Raw genomic sequence first — 14,663 nt, forward strand, 5'->3', positions numbered from 1 at the left:
CTAATGCTTCGGAAATAAATATAAATAAATAAAATAAATGAGGCCTCCTGCCTCATCCCACACTAGCTCTTTGGGCCAAGAGCTTTGCCCAGCCCCTAACTCAGTGAGCATCATGCCACAGTGCAGGCAGCGACAGAGCAGAGCTGCGAGTCTTTAACCTTGTGCCCGGGCCTGTGCTAAAAATTCAGGTGAGAAGAGAAGCAGCTGGTTGTGCGAGATGCACCAGGAAGGAAAGGTGGCAGCAGCAGATGGAGGGGAAGGCAGAGCTGCAGGACCACGACCAGAAAACCTGCTGCGGACGTTGCCCGCCTCGATGCTTTCCCTTGAGTCCCAGCCCTTCTCTTGCACCAGCCTCCTGGAAAAAGCAGAGGGATTTTGGAGGAGGTCGGATAGGTTTAAACCAGGCGGCACGAACTGATCACTTGGTGGGACGTGGACCTGCTGTGCTCTGCCTGCGTGAGCACGCCTGGTCCTATGGGGTCCCCCAGCCCCAAGGAAATGATCCTGTCCTAACGTGAGCCCCTGTGGCTGGAGCCTGGGCACACGCAGCGCATCCTGCAGCACCCCCACGGCCCCAGGAGCCGGGAGGGATGCTGCAGTTGGCTTTGCAGTGCAGCTGCAGGGCATTTTGAGGGTGGGATGAATGAAAGCGTGGAAAATGTTCAGATGTAAGGCGCTTTTTGTTTTTAAAGTGTTCTTTTAATGGGAGAAGTCAGAGATGGAACAAAAGCTCTTTTTTCTGTTTCCCATTGAAATTTAATGGTCTATTCAGAGAGAGAGGGGGCCTTACAACAAGAAAAAGGGAAGAGGCATCTGTGAAATGCATGAAAGGCACACACGGAGGCAGGAGGGGGACACTCAGATGTTCATCCCTGATCCCCATGCTTGCTCCAGAGATAGCGCACACGTTGTTACCTTGCTCAGGGTGAGAGCCGTGCCAGCTCAGACCGAAGGCTTGCAGAGCCAAGCTGCTCAGCCTCGCCGTGCCAGGAGGCTGCAGCACACTCACACACGTGTTTTCCTCCTGGCAGATGTGTCGGCGAGTGTACAAGGGCATCCCACTCCAGGTGCGAGGCCAGGTCTGGTCACTCCTGCTGGATGTCGAGAAGATGAAGAAGGAGAACGAAGGAAAATACGAGGTACGGCTCCAGCACGGGCAACGGGAGCAGGTTGGGATTCACGGTGGACGTGGGTATCTCCGTCTCCATCTGTGATGGGTGGGAGGGACGCGAGAATTCCCAGCGGGAAGCTTTTTGGGGTGGGGGAACCCAGCCCCCACGTCCTCACTCGCAGGCAGCGAGGTGGTGTGCGGTGGTGGCGGGGCTGAGTCCCTGCAGCGACCGCTGAGACCTCTGGAAAGGAAAGGCTTCAAATCAGCGAGGGCTGAGGACAAAAGGGGGATAAACTCTTTATCCTCGCATATGTCAGGCAGGGATCTGTTGGCCGGCTGCTTTCCTCAGCGTGCTGCTTCCACCTCTTCTGCTGGAAGCGGCTGGCGAAGCTGCTGGAGATGTTACTGCATCTTCGGGGAACGAGAGGGGACAGAAAGCAAAGGTGCTGCTCGTGGTGGCTCCCCGAGCTAAAAGGAGGGACGTGGAGTGGCCACGAGCACCTTGAAGCAGGTGGGTGCCAGATGTGGGTGCCCCGGGCCCCTCGGTGTGCTTTAAAACTTCACTTGGGGCGTTGTGAAGCTTTCAGCAAGGTCAGAAGCCTTGAACCAGCCTGTGAAGGGGCAGTAGTCGAGAAAGCCAATTACAGCGGAGCGAGAGCAGATCTTAAAGCCCGTGGGGGATTTTTGAGCAGTTTATGACTTAGCTGTGCAGCTGGAAGTGCATAGGAAGAACTGAAACAGCCTGGGTTGAAGCAGCTGGTGTGTGTCGCCTTTTATCTTCAGACGTCATCACAGGAGTGCTATCTGGAAAGTTTCTATTAAAAATCAATTTCCATTGTTTCCTCTGCAGATAGGAGCAAAGTCCCACTTGCACTGCTTCCTCCCAGAGCTCTTCATGCTGCAGACTTTTCTATGGATTTCTTGGTATCAAACGATTTCTGTGGCGTGTGTTGAACAGCAATTCAAGTAATGGGGCTTGCTGTATTTTTTTTTTTATTATTTTTCACTCCAGATGTCTAGGCTGCTTTACGCTGCCTAGCTTCTTTTCCTCACCTGTTTCACGACGTAGCTTGCGTGAGCGTAGCTCAGAGGCCAAGCAGGCTCCCCGGGGGGCCGCGCACACCCCGAGCACAGCTCCGCGCACCCTTACCAGCCCGCAGCACCCTGCTGGCTGGCTGCTCGCATCTGCACCACCTCCAGCACCACCAGCCGGGCGGCCGAGCAGCAGAGTTTCTTGTGACAGAGCCCCGAGTGTGACAGAGCCGCGTGCGGGGCGAGGAGCAGGCTGTCCCGCTTTTTGGAGGCAGGAGGTTATGTGCTGCGTCCAGCAGGTTGTGGGCATTTCTGAAACAGCTCCTTAATAAGCAGGGCGATGCTAATTCGGCGTAGCTAGTCAAGCGGGGATGTTCATAGCCATGTGCTGCTGGGATGGAGCCACGTGAGGGGGCTCGGGGAGCAGGGGCTGGGATCGCTGCCCCAAGCAGGGATAATGAAGCTCTCCCAGCGTGCAGGTTCTTATCACGCTCCCTCCCGGGAAGCTGTGCCGTGCAGGCAGCGAAGCAAAGCAAACAAATGAAAGTCACGAGGAGTGTTTATCTGTGCTCCAGAGGGGGGTCTGCCATAAGCAGGAGCTTCAGGGTTAATAGGCTTTGCTGGACGCAGCCCCCCAAAAGCTCTTCTTAATCCTCCTCCTCTTTGGTGCCACCTGCCGCCAGCAATTAGCTCTCCATTAATTTGCTCCAGAAGAGGGTCAGGGGCACCTCCTGGAAGAGAGATTTTGCTTTCAGAAGGAACCAAGAGTCAGTCTCAGCCCCTTGTCCTGTAGGGGCTGGCCCCAAGGCTGCCGTATCTCCCTGGGGATAAGCTGGGGCACAAAAAAATCCCAATGGCCTCGAAGTAACTGCTGCCCCTTGGGGCAGACCTATTGCTGGGGGAGAGCAGAGTCCTGCTGGCTGCAGGTGGCTCTGGGAAAGATCCCCTCAGTGCAACGTTTTAGGAAGCAGCTGGCCCAGGAGCTGCCCTCGGAGCTGTGGGTGCTCTCCGTCTCTTCATCAGGGTCCTCTCAGTGTAGCTGGGTTTTGTGTTTGGCAGCCGTGCCCAAGAAGCTCTGCTCACATGCACATGCGGCTCGGCACACGCTTGCTTTCCCAGGCAGGTGTGGTGCTTTTTCAAGCCAAGTCTGGGGAGGCTCAAAGAAGAGAATGTCAAAATACAGGTGGTGTGTTTTCTTTTTCTTTTTTCTTTTCAGGCTTTGAGAGATTTCTGTGCTCTTTTAGTGGGGAAAACGAGGGTCTTCAGCAGGGAACTCTGAACTCAGGTGGCGCAGGGTGCGCACCCTGCCAAGGGGGGATGCAGAGAGCCCAGGATTTAAAGCAGGGAAATGATAGCATTTATCAGATCCTCATTCTCTTGTCATGTTTCTTACCCTGCCTTGTCTTGTTCAGGCAGTAATTCAAAAGAATCCCTCCATACACAGTTGCTTTCAAGGTCGGACTTACATTTCCTTTGCCCAGCCTCCAGCTGCTAACAAGCTGTGGTGCCCCCAGCACTGGTGTGGCCACCTCGGGAGGTGAGCAGCAACCTGCAGGCCCCTTGTGGCAGGCTGGGAAGCATCCAAAGGAGCTTCCGAGCGGGTGATGAAGCGTCCCTGCAGCTCTGTTACCTTCAGTCCCCAGTGAGGAGGGGATCTGACCCTAGGCTTGCTGCTCACCTCTGCTGCCCCTACCCTACTGGGGGATCTCAGGCTGCCTGAAAGCAGTCACAAAATGTAATGTTTTCATGCAGCTAACCCTGGGGATGTTGAAGGAGGGTGTTGTGATCACAAGCAGTACCTAAAGGCTTGCTTAGCAGTACCAGAATGGTCCTTGCCTGCCTGCTTGGAGCAAAACACAAGCTGTGAGGGGACCCTGTGGTGGCTTTACCTGTGGAGCACCGCAGAGCAGAGTAGTTCAGCTGGAAGGGACCTTCAGAGATCACAAAGCCTGACCACATCAGGGCTAGCCAAAAGTTAAAGCATAACGATGAGGCTGGTATCCAAATGCTTCTTCGACACTGACAGGCATGGGGCATCAACTGCCTTGCCAGGAAGCCTGTTGCAGTGTTTTGACCACCCTCACGCCAAAGAAATTTTTCCTTAAGTTCCATCTGTCCAATTTTGGGACTCCTGAGTGTACGGTTGGTTCGGGTGGGCCTAGCTTTGGTACAAATTTCTTTATTTTATTTTTTTAAATTGGGCTTCAGTCCTTTTTCCAGGTGGCACTGCTTTAAATGATAAGCTGGCGTGGGGGGAATGTGGGGATCCTCAGTTTTGAGTTCAGCTCCTCTTCTGTACTCTGCCAGTGCCTTGCAATTGCTCCAGCACAAGGCAGTACCCCAGAACTGCCTTTCTGGGATTCAGGACGAACTCCTTAAACCCAGTGGGATTCTCTTCTGCAGGGGAAGTAGGGATCACTTCCCAGACAAACCAAAGTCTTAATACTTTGGACTTTATTGTGACCAAGCCCCTGAAGAGCTCAGGGACTCGGTGCTGTGGGCACGCGTGTGTCCATGTGCTGGCTACAGGTGTGCACCCATCCTTCAGCACCGACAGCTCTTGGTGCTTCGCTATAGCCCCGAGAGAGAGTGCCAGGCCGGGCGCCAGTAATCCCAGTAAATCTAATTTCCCAGTGAAATTTAATTGTAAGGGTTTTCAGCTCTGAAAACTCCTCGTGTGTGTCTGAAGACGAGCGAGGGCTTGTTTGGGCCCAGCTGCTGTGGCAGTGGGGGTGGTGACTGCGGTGCGATCACCACAGGCCGCGGCGGTGGGCGAGTGGGGTGTGCCAGCTCCGTGCCTCGGGGGTCCCTTGGGATGGGCGAGACATGCTGGCCCTCGTCCCGCTGTGCGGACACATGTCGTGCTCGGCCGCCTCTGCTCTGCCTCGGTGAGGAGGTGAGCTTGCGGCCTGTTGTGGTTGCTGCTCCCCATCCCTTCACCCCCAGCCTGCAGATCACCGCTCGCTGTCCGGACCGCGCTGCGGCCCCCCTGCACCTCACGGGCTGCCGCTTCTGCTGTGGGGAGATGTTTCGTCTCCCGCCCGGCGGGAGGTGGTGGGCTTACACGAGGCATGACTCCTTCTTCTCCTCTGCCCCTCTCCCTTCCAGCAAATGAAAGAACAAGCGAAGAGCTTGTCCTCGGAAATCAAGCAGATAGATCTGGACGTTAACCGCACCTTCCGAAACCACATCATGTTTCGGGACCGCTACGGAGTGAAGTGAGTACCGCTTTTGAGGCTTCAGACACCTCTTTGGGGATTGGTAAGTTGGCTGCAGTGGGGCTGGGTTGAGATCTGGCCGGGATGGCCTCCAGCCCTGGGGCTGGGAGCAGCTCACAGGAGAGCAGAACCACCTCTGCCCAAAAACCACGGGCATGAGGTGAGGCTTGGGCTGCAGGCATTGAGTTCAGCTGTAAAACACTTGCTGCCTCAGTGGCTTCCAGACGACTAAAAAGCCAGCACTGATGCTCCAAACCCGATGAACGGGTGTGTTGAGCACTGTTTGTGTGGGCAGTTCATTTTAGTGTCCTTCTTCTTTCTCCCCAGGCAACAGGCTCTGTTCCACGTCTTGTCGGCGTACTCTGTTTATAACACTGTAAGTAGTAAGTTAGTCCAGTTAAAGTGCAAAGCACTGTCCTGATCCGTGTATATATACATATCTGGCAGGTGTGTATATGTCAGGCAGTGGCAAGCCCAGCTGGAGTCCTACTGCTGGTTTGTACGGACTGCTGCAAGGCTCACAGGCAGAATAAGCCCAGGTTTCTTCACCCAGCTGTTTCATTCCCTTGTTTGTGTTTTCACCCGGTAAAGGGATGCCTCACAGGTTTGGTTTGAGCAAGTGCCAGCACAAAACAAGGAATTGCTCTTTGGCTTTCCACAAACCGTCCTCCTGGCAGAGGGCTCGTCTGCCCGTCATGTTCCTGACTTGTCATGTGCTGAGTAGCATCCTTGTTGAAAATGCTGGTTTGTTACAGCAAACCAGCCACTTTTAGCAATAGGCAGAACAGCCCTAAATTAGCTGCTGAATGCACTGCCTCCATCCACAGGGGGTCACAGCTACCCCAGGAGGCACAGGTGACTCAGGGTGGCAGTCAAAGGAACAAAGCCCCTGCCTTCCCTTGTGCTGATGACTGGATAAAAGCTAACCGGATTGATTTAATTTTTAACTACTTCAGTACTTCCATGGCTGAAGGAGTCCCAGGTAGCATTGGAGCCACGTGCTGTTGGGCATCCCCTCCCATATTCCCAGAAATAGCTGTGGGCACCACTAAGGGGTTGGCTTGTGGCTGCTCAAGCCCATTTCTTTTCATCACCACTAGGCTCCGGTGAGGCTGGTGGCAGTGGGGTGAGCTGGGTCCAGTCCACTGCAGAAGCAGTCGCCTGCTAACCTACCCCCCAGCTTTGGCTCTTTGGCATCGTTAAAGTCTTGCATAAACATTTGGAAGGTGCTGTTCAGCAGATGATGCAAACCCAAAAGGCTTTTCAAAGGCCCGGGTCAGAGCTTGGCTCTTGACTTAGACTGGGAGAAAGAGGGAGAAGTGCTTTGCGTGCTGGTTTTAACCATCATGTGGAGGCGCCTGGAGATTTTAAAGCCTTGCAGGTGGGACGCTGTAGACCATATGGCAGACTCTGCAGACATATGGGAACTGTAAACTTGAGAATAAACAGTAAAGACCTGGAAACGGGACAGACCTTGAAATAGGACTGGGAGGCACAGGCAACCTGAGCTGCTCCCAGCCGTCCTGGCATAGCAGCATCAGCAGCACGGGTCCGGAGGGGACCAGGATCTGTGCTGCCCCATCCCCTGGGTCCTCGTGTGCACCTTTTTGCCAGCAACAGAATCACTGGGGTCTGACAGGGTTGCACAGAGAACCGCAAGTGGCGTGCGAGCACGTGTGCCCCCTTGGCTCTTGCAGGAGGTGAGCTACTGCCAAGGGATGAGTCAGATCGCAGCCATCCTGCTGATGTACTTGAATGAAGAGGATGCGTTTTGGGCGCTGGCACAGCTGCTGACCAACCAGAAGCACGCAATGCATGGTAAGGATGAGAGGGATGCAGGCAGCAACTCTCCCTTTGGAGGCTTGCTGAGAGGAGGCTGGAGGCTGCTGTTTAATTTGGTCAGGAGAGCCTTGCTTCTCCTTAGGTACTCGTTTTAAAGCAGGTAAAGCTTAATTACATGCCGTCGTGAACAGAGTACGGAGCTGAACTCCACTCCAGGCAGACAGGTTCATCAAAGAACGCGGTTTATCAGCACCAGCCTCTAATACTCAGTAATTAACGCTGCTGCAGAGGCGATATCTTCCCTCCAAAGCGCCTTGCCCTTGGCAATCCATTAACTTAAGCTTACAAGTTTTTAAAAAGCCTAATAGAAGCACATCCAAGAGCAGCACATAATGCTGGTTTTTGTACGCCATGAGCTACGTGCCGTTATATTTTTATGAAGATGCAATTCCACCAAATGGGCTGTATTATTTTTCTTCAACCACATGAAAGTTCCTTTGATCTTACTTGTGGTTAGAAGTCATCTGTGCAGAGGATTATTTTAGAAGTGGAGGGCTAGCCCTTACGGTTTGATAACTCTGGATGGCTTCTGTGAAGGAGCCCCGACAGAGCCTGCTCCGGGTCTGGCCTTGCTTTTATGCTCTTTACTAAAGCACTGCTTTATCTGTGATCCTGGGATTTCAGGGCTGGATAGCCTGCTGGAGGTTTGATAACGCATGCACTGTGGGCTTGTCAAGTGCATCTTCTTCCAGATTGCAAGCCGGTGTTGTACCCACACTGGCACAGACACGCAGGGAATGCATGTCTGCAAAACCAGGCTGCCCCTGCGACCGCTTGCTCCCAGAGCTCTTCTGATTTTTTCCTCTTGTCTTTTCTCCTGTAGGTTTTTTCATTCCCGGGTTCCCGAAGCTGCAGAGATTTCAAGCTCACCATGAGCAGATTTTAAGCAAACTGTTCCCGAAGCTGAAGAAGCACATGGTAGCTCTTTGTTATCAGTCTTCCCATACTAATGCTGCATTTTAATGCCAAAGCAATTAGTGTAATGTTTTGCTAAATACACGCACAACTAAGCATATTTCTAACTATATGGCTGCTTCAGCCACACAGAGGCAAGCGTTTATTAAGTTGTTTTTCCCAGGAATCTTGCTCAGGGGAGTGGCTGTCATTTGCTTGCTGTTTATCATTAGCGCAGGGACTGCTAAAATTGGAAGGCTTCCTGAGCAGAGCCAGGCAGGAGGGCTTAGAGACTGCAGCAGGAGGAGCCGTGGCTCAGCAGTGAGGCCAACACCGCCTTACTAGACCGGCTGCGAAGCCCAAAGTGCAATGCTGGAATGTCTGGAGTTTTACTTGAACAGTTATTAGCCCCGAGTGCTTTCATTTAACGCTTCCCTGCCCTGCTTTGCTGCTTGAAAGGCAGGAGAATCCCTCCCGATTCTGGAGCAGCGTGAGATGTGCTGCGTGTTTCCGTGGCTTGCTGTGTCCAGCTGTGTTTCTCCAGCAGCTGGCACGAGCCCATCTGGTGGCTGGAGGGGTGTCTGCAGGACGCGTCGACTGCGGTCCAACGGCTGGGTGACTGCTTGGCAACACCTGCTCCCTTTTTCCCCCCTCTCCTCCCCCTTTGCGTTTGCTTTAGACATTCGGTATTCAGTGGCCAGACTGCTGAAGGTTTCTTATGCTCCCAGGGGGCTCAGTGGCAGGGCTCCAGGAAAAGCCGTTTATATTGCCATCGTCTGAAACAGCTCCTGCTTAGTGCTGCGAGTGAGCCAGCCCTGGCCGTGTCAGCGACACGGAGCCAGGACAGGTTTTCACTTCATTATAGCCACTGGGGGTAGAGGGGGGAGGATGGGAGTAACTCAAACCCTAGCCAGCAAGCACAAAAATGCCTTCATTAAGGGACTCCGGTAGTCAGTCGGTGCCAGTAGTGGTGGTTTCCTGGCCTAGTGTGCGCCCTCTAAGGTGGGACAACTATTTTCTTGCCGGGGGTGTCCATGCTGGTGATTTGCCTGCGTGCTCCGTAGCAGTCCTAGAAAGCATTTCCCCCTAACAGCTGTCTACAGCTGATTTTGTTGTTTTTTTTTTAACACTTGACAAGAGGCACAGCTCCCTCTCCAGTGCCTCTGCCCTGGCAGAAGGTGTAGCTGCCGGGGAAGTGGAGTTACTAGGTGGGGGCAGCGGGGAGCGAGCAATGGCTTGGCTGTGCAGGTGTGGATTTGTGGGTGGGATGCCTGGGGGTCCTCGTTTCTGTGGTGCTCTGAGGGGCTGGGCTGGGAATTGCTATGGAAACACAACTGGTAATCTCATGGGTTTGGTTCCTGCGAGGTTTCTGTAAATCCCTGAGGTGGGGATTAGGCCAGGAAAGCTTCTCTTAGACGTCCCTCCCCACGGCTGTGGCATGGCTGAAGCCTGGCTGCAGACTTTACTCAGTGAATAAAGAACCAGAGCGGGGCTTCAATGCTGCCATTTAAAGCAGGGGCCTTTGTGTGGGAGGCAAGAAGCCTGACAAGCCACAGCCAGAACCTGCACCCAGACCCCAGCGTCAATAAATCACCCAGCCCACCCCCAGCAAGCCCCGCAAATCACTCGAGCTGCCCGCAGCCTGCCTGCTGAAACACGGGTCTCTGTTTGCTGTCTCGTCCTAGGACAAGGAGCAGATGACAACGGGGATTTACACGACCAAGTGGTTCCTGCAGTGTTTCATCGACCGGGTGAGGACCCCGCGAGCTGTGTCCTTCTCTGCCACCTGCTCGCACGCTGAACCCGCTTGGTTTTTCTACTAGCGAATGGGGAGGAAGTATCATAATTTTAAGATGGTTTTAATAATATATAAGGTGGGATGTTATGCACGCTCCCATAAGGCAGGAAATTCAGCAAGGGAGAAGCTAAGAATAACCGCCTGTCATTCCTGGTGGATGACAAGCAAACTCCGACAGCCCCACTGCAAATAGCAGCTGGGAGCTGGCCCTGCAGCAGTGCTGGGAGCCTCCCGGCTCAGAGAGCTGCTTCTCCTGCCCACTGGGAGCTGCTTCTCCTGCCCGCTGGTGCTGCTGCGGCCGTGCAGTGGCAATTAACCTCACTTTGGCTCTGGACACGTGTATGGAGAAGAAGAGCTGGAGGCACAAACCCGAACAAATTGCACTGCAGCAGTTACACACAAATGAGCAGGCTGTGCACTGGAGACATATGAAAGCATGAGAAAATTACCCTGATTTGTCCGAGGCTAATTTGGCAAACCCAAGACAAGACTGCCTTATTTTTAGGGGCAGCCTTATGCTGGCACACGTGAGAATGAGATGGAGGCTGGCCAATATTTAATGTATCTGTGCATCCACAGTCTCAATTTTCTGCTTCCCTGTCTCACATAAAACAGAGGGCAGTCTCTTCCTCCTGGGATTGAGCTCAGGCATGGATGTGCTCTGCCTTTCTTGTCGCTGAAAGCTGTACAAACTGCAGCCACCCGAGTTTCTTAAAATCACGGAATCACCAAGGTTAGAAGAGACCTTCCAGGTCACTAAGTCCAACCATCACAAGCCAGGAAGTTTAACTTTAAATCAAAACCTTAGATGATACAATACATTTTTGCATTATAGACGAGTTCCAGCTGCCTCACCGGGGTGCATGTTTGGTGCGAGGGGACGTAGCCATGCCGCTAAGCTCAGCGTTGCAGTCCCGTAGCCGAGTGCTGCTGCCTTGGTACTAACGGGCTGGGTTTGTTTGTGTTTGAACAGACGCCCTTCACCCTCACCCTGCGGCTCTGGGACATCTACATCCTGGAAGGAGAGCGGGTGCTGACGGCCATGGCCTACACCATTCTCAAGCTGCACAAAAGTAAGTGCCCAGCACGGTGGGGAGGCGGTGAGCCTCTTGGGCAGCACGGGGATGAGCTGCCACGTAGCCACCAGCCCGGGGACAGGGTTTGGTGCTCAGCTCAGGTTAGCCCAAGCCAGTGCTGCCATCCAAAGGCAGTTTTTTGTCTCCAGCTGGAGCGTCTTCCTGCGCAGTCGCCACCTTCAGAAAGCTTGAGTTTTGGCAGCAAAACCCAGGCGAGGGCTGCTGGGGGTGGCTCACCCTGAACTTGTTTTGTCAGCAGTCTGCGTGGGCGTGGAGCACCCAAAAGAAAGCAGATTATAACGCGTGGTCCTGAGCTTGCTGTCCAACTGTCAAAATCACTTTTGGAAGCAAGCAGGCACACTGAGCTTGGCTGTTGCTTATTTGTTGTGGAATCGAGTTGTCAAACGAAGGGTGATACACTTCTAAAATGACCAAAACCTGGTTTTCATACGTAATGTCAAGGTAGTGACATTTCTGTCGATACCTTTTGGACTTCAAGATGAGCTGACCAGCGTCTCTAGAAAGTCAGAAAGTGCTCCCACCTACCCCCAGGCCTTGCTTTGCAGCCCTGAGAGGTTGTGAGATCCTAAAACTGGGACAGAGAGGTGCCGATACTGCGAACTGGGGACTCGTGGGCCTGCAGACAGGCAGTCAGACTGCAGACAGTCTGCTTCTGCAGACAGCCACCCTGCCCTTCCTTCCGTTGAATTAGGAACATACTGCCCCGAAAGAAATCTGAAAGCATCGGCTTGGTTTGCAAAGACAGCGTGGGTCAGGTTGGCAGCACTGCCTGCGGGCATGGGTGGAGGCAGCTGTTGGGTCGGGGTCTGTCTTGTGGAGCTTTTCCTCCTCCTAGAGGCTTTGGTGAGAACTTCTAGAAACGGCCCCAAACTTGTGTCCTGGCCTCCCCCATCACCTGCCAGCCCCTGCGTTTTGCTGTTCTCACCGCCAGGAAGGTGGGTGAGAGGAGGGGGACAGCATACGCAGCCCCGAGCAGCAGCAGGAGAGGGGCCAGCACCTTCAGACCCCAGCACAGGAAGGGCAGCACAACCCCTGGCTCGACGGGTTTCACTTCTGACCTAGGCAAACCAGAGCACAGCAGCTTGCTCTGCTTCCCAAAACAGAGCCCCGGGGTGCGCCACTGCTCTCACCCGGCTGGGTTTTGTGCCCTTCCTCAGAGCGCTTGCTGAAGATGACGCTGGAAGACCTGCGGGAGTTTCTGCAGGAGAAAATCGCCGCGTCGCTGCAGTACGAGGACGATGCTGTCATCGAGCAGCTGCAGGTGTCGATGAGCGAGCTGCGCAAGATGAAGTTTGACCTCCCCCCGCCAGGTGGGCAGAGCCCCCAGCCCCCCAACCCCTTGCTGCCGTCTCCCCACAGCCTCCAGGGGCTGCAATCTTCCAGGAGAGGGGTGGCCAGCAGCTCGGCCCGGCCGCTGCCTTCTCCCTAGCCCTGGTCCTCCCCCATGTGCTCCTCCTGGTGCTGTTGTCAGTGAGCGGGACACTGCTGGGGGGCTCTCTATTTATTTAATGCTTTTTTTTTTTTCATTTTTACTGTTTTATTTTTTACTTTGTATTGCTTTTCCATTTTTGTTTATTGCTTTATTTTTAATATTTCTCATTTGATGTTAATATACATATTTGATTCCAACTTCTATTTTATTTTAATCCCTCTTTTACGTCATTTATTCTTCCCCCTGTCTCCCCTCCCTCACACGCAGCGAAGCCTGAGGAGTTCCCGCGCAAACCCCTGGGCCTGGAGCTCTCCCTCAACCCGGTGGCCGTGAAGGCCAACGCGGCGGCCAACGGCCAGAACGGGCTGCTGGGCGAGCGGCCTCCGGACAGGGAGGCCACGCAGCCTCCACCCCACAGAGGGCCTCCAGGAGGGACACCCACCGGTACCGCTGTGGCCGCCAGGACTCCCGACCAGCTGGGCAGCGACGCCACCGAAGCGGCCGCCAGACACTTACATCCCCCCCGGTGCTATGGCGAGGTGAAGGCTCCCGAGGACGTGCAGCAGCAGCAGCCTCCTCCACCAAGAAGCGAGGCTCTGGCTTTCCCTGCCAGCCAGGAGGCCGCTGCGGTGAGCGGAGAGCCTGCCTCGCACGGCAACCCCCGGAGACCTCGGGGGGAGCATGAGGAGAGCCCGGTGCTGCTCGCCACCGGCCACAGGAGCAGAGCTGCCTCACCGGCACGGCCCGGAGGCCCGCAGCCTCCGCCCCAGTGCGAGTCGCCCGGCCCTGCTCCCTCCCCGCACGGCTCCATGGACTTGCATGACCCCAGCATCTCGTCCGGGACTGCACCAGCCGGGGAGGCTTTGGCAGCCGAGCAGCTTTCCAACGCAGACAGCTCGCCGAGGCGGCCGAATCCTGCTGCGTGTGGCCCGCCAGAGGTAGAGCAGGCGTCTTCCCCGCATGGGGAGGAAGAGGAGGCACTGGCTGCCTTTCCTCCTCCGCCGCCGGCTCTGCACCTGGACTTCCCCGAGGCCGAGCAGCTGTGCGGAGCGGCGCTGCTGACCCAGACAGACTCAAGGAGCCCGGTACCCAAGTCTGCGTCCACGGGCGAGCTCGCCAGCCTGCAGCAGGGCGCGGGCGCAGCGGAAGGACTGGGCCCAGCCCCACACAGGCAGTCGGGCGGCAGCACCCCCCTCTTGGCGGAGACCCCGGGGCGCCCCTTCCAGCAGGGAGCCGAGGGGAACAGCCCCTACGCCGTGGTAAAAACCACCACTCCTCTGCACGTGGCCCACGCCACAGAACAAGACTTGTGGAACAGAAAGCAGGTGGCAATGCCCTTGCCCGAGGCCGGCCGGCCCCTGGCTGCCACCTCCCTGCTGCCTCCTGCCGCCTCCGTCCTGGGGGCAGCAGCTGCCCAGGAGGGCACCCCGAAAGCATTCAATGCACTGAAAGCGCCGCGGCCGCCCCTCAGCCCCAAACCAAAATTATCCCCACAGGTTGCCAAATCCCTCTCCGAGAACAGCTTCAGCTCAGCCTCTCCTCCCCCAGCAAAGCTGCCCAAATCGGTGACGTTTTAGCGGGGCGTGCAGGGAGGTGATGAGAGGGGCTGGAGCGGCACCGGTCCCGCGGTGCCCGTGGAGCCGTGCTTCGGTACGAGAGCCCGGGGCAGCCGGAGCTCCAGGAGCCGCCAACAAACTCCGTCTGGGTTTGCACCCGTGGTTTCTTCTCTATGGACAGAAGTGCTTTAATTTCGGGTCGCTCGTTGGAACTTGCCGAGCCCCGGGACGTGCAGGGAGGTGAACTCGTGTGCTTTGTTGCTCTCTGCCTGTCTCCTGAGCTCCAGCGGTGGGTCTGTGGCCACAAGGCAGCAGAGTCCGAAATACTCAGCAAGAGAGGCTGTCCTCCCAGCTGCCCCATCCGTCTGGCCAACGGCGTTTCTATTCCTGTAGCAATAGACCTTCAGTTCTTTTTTCCAGACCCGCGGGAGGCAGCAGCCCTCCGGCCGTCTATGCAATTCCCCGCCGCTCCTGGCGAGGGTCCCTGTCCACCTCCCCCCGCCGATGTTCTCCTGGAGGGGAGGCGTTGGCAGCTGGGGCAGGCGAGCCCCTGGGCCTGGAGGGCTCCAAGCAGCGCCCCCGGCAGCGGGTGCCAGGCGGGGCCGTTCTGGTTGAAGTTTTTGAGGGGCAAGGCCAGCGGGGAGGGGTGAGCCAGGCCTGCATGGCCTTTCCCTCACGGGTCC

General features: G+C 55.6%; 1 protein-coding gene across 7 annotated transcripts in view; it reads left to right on the forward strand.

The window, feature by feature from the left end:
- LOC309878431 (uncharacterized protein) overlaps window positions 1-14,399 on the forward strand; it is a 73,167-nt gene extending 58,768 nt beyond the window's left edge. For all 7 annotated transcript variants that reach the window (XM_082760899.1, XM_082760905.1, XM_082760902.1 and 4 more), the window contains 9 exons: window positions 1,032-1,139; window positions 5,252-5,361; window positions 5,689-5,737; window positions 7,059-7,179; window positions 8,027-8,121; window positions 9,783-9,848; window positions 10,869-10,968; window positions 12,150-12,302; window positions 12,692-14,399. In XM_082760899.1, the coding sequence (XP_082617025.1) occupies window positions 1,032-1,139; window positions 5,252-5,361; window positions 5,689-5,737; window positions 7,059-7,179; window positions 8,027-8,121; window positions 9,783-9,848; window positions 10,869-10,968; window positions 12,150-12,302; window positions 12,692-14,001 (2,112 nt within the window). In that variant the 3' untranslated portion in view covers window positions 14,002-14,399. The remainder of the gene's footprint in view (window positions 1-1,031; window positions 1,140-5,251; window positions 5,362-5,688; window positions 5,738-7,058; window positions 7,180-8,026; window positions 8,122-9,782; window positions 9,849-10,868; window positions 10,969-12,149; window positions 12,303-12,691) is intronic.
- The last annotated feature ends 264 nt before the right edge of the window (window positions 14,400-14,663 follow it).

Source organism: Aythya marila (assembly GCF_965140915.1).
Source record: "Aythya marila genome assembly, chromosome: 5".
Lineage (NCBI taxonomy): Eukaryota > Metazoa > Chordata > Aves > Anseriformes > Anatidae > Aythya > Aythya marila.